The following is a 14,201-nucleotide window of genomic DNA, read 5'->3' as shown; positions in this document are numbered from 1 at the left end:
CCTTTTGACTGCCACTGCACATTGAGTGGATGATTTCAGAGAACTATCCACGACTCCAAGATCTCTTTCTCGAGTGGTAACAGCTAATTTATACCCCATCATTTATATGCAAGTTGGGATGATGTTTTCCCACGTGCACTACTTTTCATTTATCAACATTGAATTTCATCAGCCATTTTGTTGCCCAGTCACTTAGTTTTGTGAGATCCTTTTGTAGCTCTTCGCAGTCTGCTTGGGACTATCTTGTGTAGATTTGTATCAAATGCAAATTTTGCCACCTCACCATTTTACCCCTTTTTCCTGATCATTTATGAATATGTTAAATAGGACCGGGCCCACTACAGATCCCTGGGGGATACCACTATTTACCTCTCTCCATTCTGAAAATGAACCATTTATTCCTATCCTTTGTTTGCTATCTTTTAACCACTTGCCAATTCACGAGACGACCTTCTCTCTTATCCCATGACATCTTACTTGGCTTAAGAGCATTTGATGAGGGGCCTTGTCAAAGGCTTTCTGAAAATCTAAATATACTGTATCCACAGGATCCCCATTGTCTGCATGCTTGTTGACATCCTACAAGAATTCTAGTAGATTGGTAAAGCATGATTTCTCTTTACAAAAACCACGTTAACTCTTCCCCAACAAATTATGTTCATCTATGTATCTGACTATTCTGTTTACTATAGTTTCAACCATTTTGCCTGGTACTGAAGTCAGGCTTACAGGCCTGTAATTGCCAGGATCACCTCTGGAGCCCTTTTTAAAAATTGGCATCACATTAGCTATTCAGTCATTTGGTACAGAAGCTGATTTAAACGATAGGTTACAAACTACAATTAGTAGTTCTGCAATTTTGCATTTTGAGTTCCTTCAGAACCTTGGGTCAATACTATCTGGTCCTCATGACTTATTACTGTTTAGTTTATCAATTTGTTCGAAAAACCTCCTCTAATGACAGCTCAATCTGCAACAGTTCCTCAGATTTGTCACCTAAAAAGAATGGCTCAGGTTTGGAAATCTCCCTCACATCCTCAGCCATGATGATCAATGTAAAGAATTCATTTAGTTTCTCCGCAATGGCCTTATCGTCCTTGACTGCTCCTTTAGCATCTCGATTACCCAGTGGCCCCACTCGTTGTTTAGCAGGCTTCCTGCTTCTGATGTAGCATGGGGGGGAGGGGAGGGTAATAGAAGCCTATATAAGACAGACCCCAAAAATCAGGACTGTCCCTATAAAATCGAGACATCTCGTCACCCTAGTTCCAGAACTAGCGGCTCCAAGAAACAGTCATTTAAGGTGTCAAGAAACTTTATTTCTGCATACTATCCTGAGGTGACATGTACCCAATCAATATGGGGATAGTTGAAATCCACCATTATTATTCTTATTATTGAATTTTTTATTTTTATAGCCTCTCTAACCTCCCTGAGCAATTCAGAGTCACTTTCACCATCCTGGTCAGGTGGTTGGTAATATATCCCTACTGCTATAGTCTTATTATTTGAGCATGGAATTGCTATACATAAAGATTCTATGGCACAGTTTGGTTCATTTAAGAATTTTACCGCATTCGACAGCTAGGTCGAGCTAACTTTCTAGTGTAGGCCAGCCCTATGGCTTAAGAGTGTTTACCAGGAAAATACATCCTACAGCCTGAAGTCACACAATGAGAATAGCCACTGTCAGCTTTTGCCTATATGGCAGAGCTAGCTCTCGCACCTGTATCACAAGGTGCTGTCTTCAGTGCTGTTTTTCAGGGTTTTTAAAATAGTTCATGTACATAAGCAACACTGTTCTATTCCACCAGTCATTAATGAGTTTTGAGCAGTCCCACTGATTTTGATGAAAGCTCTCACAATATTAAGCACTATGCTGAGGACTAAATGACTGTGGGATCAGGCCTATAGTTGTTCAGAAAAAATCCACTAAAAAGAGGTGTAGATTCATAGATTCATAGATACTAAGGTCAGAAGGGACCATTCTGATCATCTAGTCCGACCTCCTGCACAACACAGGCCACAGAATCTCACCCACCCACTCCTACGAAAAACCTCACCTATGTCTGAGCTATTGAAGTCCTCAAATCGTGGTTTAAAGACTTCAAGGAGCACAGAATCCTCCCTCAAGTGACCCGTGCCCCATGCTACAGAGGAAGGCGAAAAACCTCCCGGGCCTCTCCAATCCGCCCTGGAGGAAAATTCCATATGCCAAAGTCAACACTTCCCGTCATGCAAGCACACACAAAAAAGGCAAGACAATTGTACCCACTCAGGTGACTGGTCTGGTGGGCAAATCTCCATGATAGTCATCCTGACTTTTAATCTCCTTAATACATTACATACATGGCACTGAACAGGTAATTCCACTCAAGTATTGCAGTCTGTTTAGTTAAAATCTACACACGCACGCACGCACACGAACCATCTCTCAGGTCATTTTTTTTTTTTTACTGTATCATTAAAAATAATAAAGGTAATGAAAATGTTATCACAATGATACTCTTACAGCAATAAAGGTTTGAGGCACTGTGGGAAAAGAAGACATTTTCTGGCAAGTTTCGTGTTTCATTGTGACCACAATGGGTCCAGTTTTGTAAAGCATTAACTGCCCTCAAGTTTAATTGGAGCCAACGAGAGGTGAGGACACTCAGTACCTTCAAAGACCAGGCTCCCTATGTGACAAGAAGTCAGACACCTAATAAAATGTGCACTTTATGCCCATGGTTTTATGATTTGATTTGTCTTCATTGGTTTAAGTTTTTCTGGCACGACAGTGTTGTACGGAAGACAGACATTAGGTCTGTAACTGTGGGTGAAATCATTTTCATTATTGATTCAGAAAAGAAAAAAATCTCAGCAGAGACGCTAAAGATTGAGAAGGGGGAAGAAGGGGTCAGAGGCTAATCAATTCCCATAGTCCTGGAGATGGTAGCTTTCAGATCAGGAGGGTGGCACACTAGTCAAGAAGCATGGGGAAAATTGCACTACTGCTGCCCACACTGTATCTGGTCTGAGGGCAGAGCACTTCAGTTTCCAGGCCTGTCAGCCTGACACCTTTCAAGAGCACAAAATTCAATTAAAAACTTCCTTAAAATTCAAGAAAACAACTAATACAGCAGCAGTAGTATCTAAGACATTTCCTCTTCAAACATGAGCATTCTTTTGAAATAGTTTTGATATTTGTCTTGCTGTAATGTCTATTCTACTTCTTATTAATGTGGCTGGAGCTGCAGAAGACAGCATTGCTCTCAATATAAAAACCTGTCAGGTCACACTAGCAACCAAAATGCATGACAAATATGCGACAAAATACAGGACAAATTTGGGTTGTCATATAACAGTGGACAGATATAAAGGTTTTAACTATGAACAGTGCTGCATCAAATAAAACAAAACAGTTTAGTAATCAACAAGAAAATTCTACCACTTGAAAGCATAAATTCTAATAGGGGTAATCAGCAAGTTTGACCTCGGTTCTGAAAGTCCCCAGAAATTGTTATCCTCTTTGTGAGCCAACATTAGAGGGGAACTTTGCAAACACTTTGCCAATAGGTTACTCAACCAGGGTGGATAAAAATCAGTGATTTAAAAAAAAAAATTATTTAAATTGGATTTTTTTGATAAAATGCTTTTTGCCGGAAAAAAACCCTATCTAAAGATACATTATAGCTCAAAGAAAAGGAGTACTTGTGGCATCTTAGAGACTAACAAATTTATTAGAGCATAAGCTTTCGTGAGCTACAGCTCACTTCATCGGCTGTAGCTCACGAAAGCTTATGCTCTAATAAATTTGTTAGTCTCTAAGGTGCCACAAGTACTCCTTTTCTTTTTGCGAATACAGACTAACACGGCTGCTACTCTGAAACCTGTCATTATAGCTCAAAGATATCTCATCATGGAATAGGGATTATAAATTCTAATGCTATAGTATGAGACAATATATTCATGTAATGTTTAAGAAAAGTTTTGTAAATGAGTTCCAATAGTTCATGGATTAGGGACTCAATCTTATGTAGTTTCAGGGGCTTCTGTATAGATTATTTAGGTTAATCTTTCTATCTACCCAGTACTCAGTCTAAAAGATACTATCAGAGATGCTTAGTTTTGCAGTTCTCAAACTGTGGATTTATGTCTTCAGAGATAATATGCTTGTTAACAGCAATAAATACATAAAATAAAATAAACAGATGTGAGAAGTAACAGATCTCAACCCTACTGTCCCTCTGCAAATTTGTGTACACAGAGTCAATCCCTTACCTCTCTCTAAAAGGCCGAAGTTCCAGAAAGTTCAATGAATAGAGGATTTTTTTTAGAGCGGAATAGATCTGGACAAGGAGAAGAAGTCTGGAGATAAATGTGAGATGGGAGGGACAGACAGAAGAAACAAAAGTGGAACTGTTTGAGCAGCATTTTCCAGAAGTCTTGAGGGCTTTCTGAGTGTAGCCTTAATTGATTTGAGATCTACCATACCATTTTCTCACTAGAAGGGAAAACCTATAATGGAAGGAGGCCACAAAAGAGATCCAGTTTGGGAATATTTGAATGAAGTTCCTCTACCTATGGGTAAGACAGGCATTGGTGCAAAATGCAAACAGTGCAACAAAGAAATGCAAGGCCTGGTTGCCTGAATGAAACATCATGAGAAGTGTTCCTTCTCAGGAGGAAGCCGCATTGAAGATGATGAAAGGAACGTGTCTGAACATGCAGGATCTTCAGGTTGATACACTTTTATTTCCTACTTCTTTCTTAAGGACTGCCTGTCTTCCTTGTGGACTATTCTTGAATTCTCATGTTTGAGAAAAAAAAATATAGTTGTTACTCTATGGTACTATCATTTTAGATGCAGTTGTGATAAAAAGTAAATAGATGAAATAGGCAGATCTTCCTTTTACAATTTCACCTTTAAAGTAGTACGGAGTGTCAGTGAATGCAATGAGCAATACTAAATGAGCAGTATGGTAATAATTAAATAACTGCTTTGACTTATTTGTTTAGGAGAATCCATCCTCAGCATACAGGATTCTGAAGATTATCCACCTTCAAGATCACCATCATTTTCTACAGTTTTGGAGTTATCTACCAATGATAGTGTTTCAGTCACATCATGTATGTCACATAGCCACAGCATATCACCTATAGCAAAAAGAAAAAACCTCCATCGTCCAGAAACAACTATAGATAAGTTTGTGATAAGAACCAGCAGATTACAGAAAGAGGTAATTGATGAAAAAATTGCCCAGTTTGTTTATGCAACAAAACTCTCCTTTCCATATGTTTGAGAACCCACACTTTATTAACATGGTTCAGTCATTAAGACCAGGATATAGTCCACCCAAGAGAGCAGATATCACAGGCAAATTGCTAGATAAAGTGTATGAAAGAGAAATTGAGCAGTGTGCAAAAGGTCTAGAGGGTGAAATCGTTAACCTGAGTCTTGATGGGTGAAGCAACGTGAATATGATCCTGTTGTATGTGCTTGTGTGACAACAGAAGAAGGGTATGTCTTCCTTACAGAAACAACTGATGCATCAGGAAATGCACACACAGCAAAATACTTACAAGTAGCAGCAGTAAAAGCTATAACAAACCGTGGGGAAAAAAAAATTCAAACGTCTACCAGGCAGCTTGGTCGCAGACAATGCTGCAAATGTATCCAAGATGAGAAGAAATTATTTAGAAAAGAGTCCCAAGCTAACAACATATGGCTGCAGTGCTCTCATTTGATGCACCTCCTAACCAAAGACTTCAGTGTTCCAGAAATCAAGGCTAACGTTATTGAAATTGCAAAATACTTCCATAACAACCCCTTTGTAGCAGCTGCTCTGAAAAAAGTGGGCGGAACAAAGCTAACTCTCCCACAAGACATGCAATGGAACTCAATAGTGGACTGTTTTGAGCACTATATCAAAACTGGCCTAATCTGATGACAGTCTGTGAACAAAATCATTAACACATAGATGGCACCGTCACAGCCAAAGTTCTCAACATTGAGCTTAAGAGAAATGTTGAACACATGCTGAGTACCCTGAAGCCCACTTCTGTAGCCTTGAACAAAATGTAGGGAAATAGTCTTATTGCTGATGCTGTTGAAATTTGGAAGGAACTGAGTGAGATCTTAAAATAAGAATATGCAATGACAGAGTTAAATTACAAGCATTAAAAAAAGCAAATGGGACAAGCATTATCTCCGGTTCATTTTCTTGCAAATATTCTCAATACGAGGTACCAGGTCAAACCTTAACTGCTGTAGAAAAGGAGTTGGCTATGACATGGACATCCAGCAATCATCCCTACATAATGCCAATTATAATAAACTTCAGAGCTAAGGGTGAATCATTCAAGAAATATATGTTCGCTGATGATGTTTTAAAGAAAGTAAGTCACTTAAGCACTTGGATTCAGAGACTGTTGAAGTGATAATCTCACTTTTAACTGCAGTAGCTTCTTCTGCCAGTGTAGAAAGCATAATTTCTTCTTTTGGACTAATTCATTCCAAATTGAGAAATCGTCTGGGATCTGAAAAAGCAGGAAAGCTTGTTTGTCTTTTCCAGATTATGAACAAACAGGAAAATGAAGGTGAAGACAACTGAGTTAGCTGCAGACGCCAATATTTTAAGTTTCTCATGTTGACCTGGCTGACAGTCGATTTATTTATTTTTTTAATTATTTCATTTAACTTTCTGTTGCACAAGTCAAGAAACTGGTCCTGAAATGTATTGTCCATTTTACTATACCAGTACAGTAGTCCAACAGTTAAGCTGCACATTCCATTCTAAACCCCAATTTAAGCTGCGCACAATATTCAAAAATTGCCTGCAGGACTCATTGCAAAACTGGGGAGGGTTGAGGCATGTAAGCCAGCTTTTAATTACATGAATATGAACTAAAAACTTTTTTAAACGCGCAAATGTGAGAATGAACTTTTTTTAAAAAACACAACATAAAAAGGTTTAACCTTAAAATTTCATATTCTTAAATACACAGTCCTCATACGGTCACAGAATTATAGAAATGTAGGGCTGAAAGGGATCTCAAGACGTCACCCTGAAGCAGTATACCTAGTATACCTAGACTATCCCTGCTAGATTGTTGTCTAACCTGTTCTTAAAAGCCTCCAATTATGAGAATTCAACAACCTCCCTAGACAATTCATAAGGAGTGTGAGTTTTTAAAAGTTTGAAAACTTTTGGTTTTGAAATAAAATGTGATAAATCAGGAGAATCACAGGGAATTTAGCTGAATATGTAGTAGCTGAATTTCATATGGTTTTTAAATCTAAGTAGTGCTGAGCCTGACCATTACTTAGAAGAAAAGGAGGACTTGTGGCACCTTAGAGACTAACAAATTTATTTGAGCATAAGCTTTCCTGAGATACAGCTCATTTCATCGGATGCATCCGATGAAGTGAGCTGTAGCTCACGAAAGCTTATGCTCATCGGATGCATCCAATGAAGTGAGCCGTAGCTCACAAAAGCTTATGCTCAAATAAATTTGTTAGTCTCTAAGGTGCCACAAGTACTCCTTTTCTTTTTACAGATACAGACTAACACGGTTGCTACTCTGAAACCCATTACTTAGAAGGAAGATCTCCCCAGGAATAAGAAGTCTATGGAATGTGTGTACTCTTTGTGCATTTATTATTCGCATACCTTAAAACTGCAGTTCTCAAATGCAGCCTCCATGGCTGCATTCAGCCACCAGGGTTTTTTCTTGCAGCCACAACCTCCTGTGTGATGACAGGGGTGGGGGGGCGAAGCAGCGGCCCCTCCCCTCTGGAGCCACAAACACCGGAGGAACAGACAGCCGGTGTGAGTTCCCCACCTTCCTGGAGGTTGTGGATCTCAGGCTTCCAGCTTCAACCCTGGGTGATGGGCAGCAGGCTCAGGCCACGCACTGGCTGGCCAGCCATGGGCTCCAGGCTTTGGCTGTGCAGCCATGTGTTCCATCCCACGGCTGCTGGGCTTCAGGCTCACCACCCCCCTCTCATCGTCCCTGGCCCCCATTGCCACACCCTGCCCCTCACCCATCCACCCCATCACCCCTGGCCCTCGCTGCCTCCCTACCTACATCCCCATCCAAGGCTTAACTTGTCTCCCAGCTGAGTAAATCTGCTGTGAAAAGTGATATTTGTATTATGTAAATATCACTTTTCACTGCCTCCCAGTTAGCTAACAAGTCTGGTGCTGTGAATAGTGATATTAACAAACATACAGATATCACTTTTCACAGAAGCAGTCTTATTAGCTAGCAAGTCTTAAAAAAAAAAATACGCAACCAAAAAAGAAAAAAAAAACAACAAAGACAAGAACATGCAAAACACCTTGTATTTCTGTTCTGGTTAGGTCCAGTAAAGAACAGAGATAACTATTCATTATTATTAAGTCTGCAAATAAAAAAAAAAACAATCCTACATAAATAAATGACTATGATTTGGACACATATGTGCCTATTTCTTTTTCCTACAGTTAATTAAGTATTTTAAGAAAAATTTCCATAGCGGCCACCAGTAAGAGTTGAAAGCCGCACTCTGTGGCCACCAAAAAATTTGTTGCGAGAACCTCTGCCTTAAAGAGGCCTTTGCTGCTGCTACTACTACTACTACTAGAAAAAACAGATCCTGCTTCAGCTCCATGTATCAACCTCCTGATCTGGGGTACCGAGATACCTGTTTCAATTTGCAACTGGGAAGGATCAATCACAAGTAAGCATAATCATTCTTTAGACACAAGAGTAAAAATGCTTTTTACTTTTCTAGCACCTTTCATTCGAAGATCTCAAAATGCTTTATAACTATGTTAACCGTCACAATAACCTTGTGAAAAAGTAATGAATACGTACCTTGACTTTACCCACCATTAAAATGAAACAACTTTGGGGGTAGAACAGAGTAGCTGGGTAATAAAACAAATGGATATTACTAACAGTTGAGGACAAGGAAGCGAAGAGGAATACCATATTCAATTGAAACTGAAAGATTAATTTTAGATAGACTAAATGGGCCTAAGACCATGATACAAAATTCAAGAGAGGATCAGACAAATTCAGAGTAACCATTTGTAGGGCAAATTTCACATCAGAACATCAAAAGGTGGATAAGGAATTGGTTAAAGGGGAGACTGCAACGGGTCCTACTGAAAGGCGAACTGTCAGGTTGGAGGGAGGTTACCAGTGGAGTTCCTCAGGGATCGGTTTTGGGACCAATCTTATTTAATCTTTTTATTACTGACCTTGGCACAAAAAGTGAGAGTGTGCTAATAAAGTTTGCAGATGATACAAAGCTGGGAGGTATTGCCAATTCGGAGAAGGATCGGGATATTATACAGGAGGATCTGGATGACCTTGTAAACTGGAGTAATAGTAATAGGATGAAATTTAATAGTGAGAAGTGTAAGGTTATGCATTTAGGGATTAATAACAAGAATTTTAGTTATAAGTTGGGGACGCATCAATTAGAAGTAACGGAAGAGGAGAAGGACCTTGGAGTATTGGTTGATCATAGGATGACTATGAGCTGCCAATGTGATATGGATGTGAAAAAAGCTAATGCGGTTTTGGGATGCATCAGGAGAGGCATTTCCAGTAGGGATAAGGAGGTTTTAGTACCGTTATACAAGGCACTGGTGAGACCTCACCTAGAATACTGTGTGCAGTTCTGGTCTCCCATGTTTAAAAAGGATGAATTCAAACTGGAGCAGGTACAGAGAAGGGCTACTAGGATGATCCGAGGAATGGAAAACTTGTCTTATGAAAGGAGACTTAAGGAGCTTGGCTTGTTTAGCCTAACTAAAAGAAGGTTGAGGGGAGATATGATTGCTCTCTATAAATATATCAGAGGAATAAATATAGGAGAGGGAGAGGAATTATTTCAGCTCAGCACCAATGTGGACACAAGAACAAATGGGTATAAACTGGCCACCAGGAAGTTTAGACTTGAAATCAGACGAAGGTTTTTAATCATCAGAGGAGTGAAGTTTTGGAATAACCTTCCAAGGGAAGCAGTGGGGGCAAAAGATCTATCTGGTTTTAAGATTCTACTCGATAAGTTTATGGAGGAGATGGTATGATGGGATAATGGGATTTTGGTAAGTAATTGATCTTTAAATATTCAGGGTAAATAGGCCAAATCCCCTGAGATGGGATATTAGATGGATGGGATCTGATTTACTATAGAAAATTCTTTCCTGGGTATCTGGCTGGTGAATCTTGCCCATGTGCTCAGGGTTTAGCTGATTGCCATATTTGGGGTCGGGAAGGAATTTTCCTCCAGGGCAGATTGGAGAGGCCCTGGAGGTTTTTTTTTTGCCTTCCTCTGTAGCATGGGGCATGGTTGACTGGAGGGAGGCTTCTCTGCTCCTTGAAGTTTTGAACCATGATTTAAGGACTTCAATAGCTCAGACATGTGTGTGGTTTTCATAGGAGTGGGTGGGTGACATTCTGTGGCCTGCGCTGTGCAGGAGGTCGGACTAGATGATCAGAATGGTCCCTTCTGACCTTAGTATCTATGAATCTAAATTTCTAAAACCTCCTCTCTCTGAGAATGAGAGGAAAAATAACTTCATTGACAAGAAAAGGTGACCTTTACAAGGGAAAGGAGAAATGAAGATGACTATAGTCCTCTAGGGACCTCGCCATCCAGATATAATTTACCTCGAAAGTACACTTCAATACTATGACTTTGGGCACTACAGAAAACCCTAGAGAGATTAAATGTTTAATTTCCTCACTACTCTGCATTTAAACACTCAGCTTTAATATTGCATAAATTTAACTGTTTGAACTGAACTATATATTACTACTTATATTTTTAGACATTTTCCATATTGGGCAGTTCTATAAATCAGCACATGCATTTCTATATGAGGACACAGGGAATATCCTCCCCTATGCCTATGCCAAGAGCAAACAAACTACTAATCAGGAACAATTTTGGAGTGTGGAAATACGTATTGAATATGAATGGATTCAGGATCTTCCTAAAGAATTTATTGTTTCTCTGGAACTTTAGGCCTGAATTTTTCACACTCCCGAGTGATTTACTTAAGCTGACTTAACACTGGGTGCAATGGAAGAACTCCTCCTCTGACCTAACTACATCCACACAGGGAGATGGATTAACTACAACAACAGGAGAACACCTTTCGTCGCTGTAGGAAGCATCTACATTACAGAACTACAGCGGCACAGCAATACCAGTGCCGCTGTAGCTCCTTGCAAGATTTCCTGGTTTTTAATACCACGTAGGTCTTCCACAGTTTTTCATCCATAGCGCTCAAAGCACGACTCAAAGGAGGTGAATGTCATTATCCACATTTTACTAATGGGGAAACAGGCACAGAGCAGTGAAGTGACTTGTCTAAGGGTTATCCAGCCATTCAGGCGCAGAGCCAAGAACAGAAGCCAGGTCTCCCAAGTCCCAGTCCAGTGCTCTATCCATTAGGTCGCATGGCTTTTCGTGTCACATGATTGAGCTCGAGAAAATAAGCTGCTGCACTATAATTTTGAGTAATTTTACTTATATCTTACAACAGTATTTAGTATTCCAGTAGAAAACAAGAAACCCTTTACCTCTACAGACATTCTGCAGATTGGAGAGAGAAAGAAAAAAACCCTGCAGATATTGTTAGAATTTCTCCACAGACTTTTATTGAATGGCTGCTCACTTATAATACACTGTATTCACCAAGTATTATCTATATACATACTGAAGATAAATCTGTATTGCCTGTTTTGCATAGGGCAGCAGGTTACAATGGGTAGAGACTGTGGAGCCAATTCCACAAATCCTCTATATGCAAAACACTCATAGGAAGAAGAGAATCAGAAATACCATTCCAAATCAGACCAGTGGTACATCTAGTCTAGCAGTCTGTCTCTGACAAGATCCTTCAGAAGAAGATGCAGGATTCTATAGCAGATAAATATGGAATAACCTACCCATTTGGGAAGTTTCTTCCCAACTCCAAGCAGTTAATAGTTGGCTTATACCCTGAAGCAGGAGGATTCATGTGCCTTATAAATAAATGTATCATAATCCTATTTTTCTTATCATCAATGATACTTTTGACAATTAATTGCACCCGTTAATTATGCACCAAAATATTACTATTTGTTCACTGAGGCCAATAGGCAAGGATTAAACTGTTTGTTTTACTATTTATTTTACATTTTTATAACTTAGAAATATATTACAATTGTAGTAGTAACTGAGGCCTATCAGGTATGCTTTAAAAAAAAAAAATAGAGGTGATTAACCAACCCTGAATTATAGTTATTTTACCTTAAATCTGCAAAGCCTATAACATATTTTCCAAGAGCTTGTTTAATTAATGTACCCAGAAAAACTGAAAAGCCTTATTTTCAAAGCAGTAAGTTCGTGTTACCCTAGGCACAGAAACATTTTTAAAGCAATTTGATTTTCGGGTTCCATTTTAAACTATAAGCACATACTTTTAAAGAGGATACCACAAATGTGAGACATGGAGAAAAACTCTTCCATGCTATAATTACTCTGGCTACACAAGATTGGATTATTACACACATATATGGGATAATAGAGGCAGATTTACATAGATAAAATCCAGTCCACAGCATCTAACTTCCTACACAATAACAATGTGATTTCTGTGAAAATAAAAGCAAACACTATCCCATCTGCCATTGACATGCCTCATTCCCTACTTTCTGAAATGCACTGTGAATCTGACAGAGCAAGCTGAACTGCAAATTAACTTGTGGTTTATTAAGTCCAGCAAAAGCAGATGGGGGGGTGGGAAGGAAATAGACGACAGAGCTGAAAAAAGATGTAGGCTGGTGAAGCGTAGTAGTGAAAGACACAAAAGGAGAACTGGTTTCAGAGTAGCAGCCGTGTTAGTCTGTATTCGCAAAAAGAAAAGGAGGACTTGTGGCACCTTAGAGACTAACCAATTTATTAGAGCATAAGCTTTTGTGAGCTACAGCTCCGATGAAGTGAGCTGTAGCTCACGAAAGCTTATGCTCTAATAAATTGGTTAGTCTCTAAGGTGCCAAAAGGAGAACTGTTTCAGCATTTCCACATGCTCGCATCCAGCCCAGAAGCATGGCCCGGAGTAAAGTACCTTCCTACAGGGTCTAATTTTCTGGTAAAAAGAAAAGGAGGACTCGTGGCACCTTAGCGATTAACAAATTTATTTGAGCATAAGCTTCCGTGAGCTACAGCTCACTTTCCTCGAGGGTCCACGTACTATCTTTCCCCCACTTCGCCTCTGCAAACGGAACACACCATCCAGCCCAAGCCTATAAAAACCAAGAGTGGGTTTCTGCCTGTCCGTTGTAAACGCGGATCTCAGGGCGAACGGGGGCAAAGTTGGAAGCCTCGCTGCAAGGATCAGAGGCCCGTCTGCTCCTCGCTCGCTCCCCGAGTCGCACACCTGCCCCCTCTCCCCACCTGAAGGCGCCTGCTCGCTGCGACCAAAAAACAAATCACAGGACTTCGCAGCCACAGCGAAACTACGGCAAGCGCCAGAGCACCGCAGGGAGATGCCGGGGGTCCCCGCACCCCACCGCGGAGAGCGGCGGCGAAGTGGCAGCGGCAGCAGTGGGCGCCGGGCGGGGGCGTCGGGACAGGAAGCAGAGCCCCGCGGCCGCCGCCGCCGCCTGAGCCCGGGCGGGCAGTGGGCGCACCCCGGGGCAGAGGCCCGCGGCCGGGGCTTACCTGGGAGCAGAAGTAGGAGCCCTGGATGCCCAGCTTGATGCAGGTCGGGCACTGCAGCTTGGCCTCGTGGCTGCACCCAGCCGTTTCACACACCCGGGTCTCCACGGCCGCCATGCTGCCGCTGCCGCTGCCACAGAAGCGACTCAGCTACCGGGAGGGAGGAGCCGGCGGGGGCCTCTGAGTGAAACGGGGGCGGAGCCCCAGCCGCGCCGCCGCCGCCGCCGCCCCTCGCCTCTCACGCAAGGCCGGGCTGCGGCGGGCCTGTGCCGCAGGCGGGCAGGCGGCTCCGGCTCCGGCGCGCGTCCGGCGCCCTGAGCTCGTGGGGCCGGCGGCGCCCCGGGGCCTGCGCAGCGCCCCCGCCCCCTCCAGAAGGCCCCCAGCCCTGCCTGTGCACCCCGCGCTTCTGAGCGGCCGGGCGGGGTCAGAGCGGCAGCGCCGAGCCCCGCCCAGTCCGCAGGGCTCGCCTCGCCAGGGGATGCTGCGGGCCGTGACAGTCACTTTGAGC

The 14,201-nt window shown here is 41.7% G+C and overlaps 1 protein-coding gene across 2 annotated transcripts in view; it reads right to left on the bottom strand.

Annotated features, from left to right (window-relative positions):
• METAP1 (methionyl aminopeptidase 1) overlaps positions 1-13,931 on the bottom strand; it is a 43,336-nt gene extending 29,405 nt beyond the window's left edge. Inside the window, exon 1 of one of the 2 annotated variants that reach the window (XM_038398103.2) lies at positions 13,697-13,931. In XM_038398103.2, coding sequence (XP_038254031.1) covers positions 13,697-13,810 — 114 coding nt within the window. In that variant the 5' untranslated portion in view covers positions 13,811-13,931. The remainder of the gene's footprint in view (positions 1-13,696) is intronic. The other variant, XM_043513966.1, reaches the window with a different exon arrangement.
• Positions 13,932-14,201: the final 270 nt, after the last annotated feature.

This window comes from Dermochelys coriacea, chromosome 4, assembly GCF_009764565.3.
Source record: "Dermochelys coriacea isolate rDerCor1 chromosome 4, rDerCor1.pri.v4, whole genome shotgun sequence".
NCBI lineage: Eukaryota > Metazoa > Chordata > Testudines > Dermochelyidae > Dermochelys > Dermochelys coriacea.
This window is presented reverse-complemented; position numbering and strand designations above follow the sequence as displayed.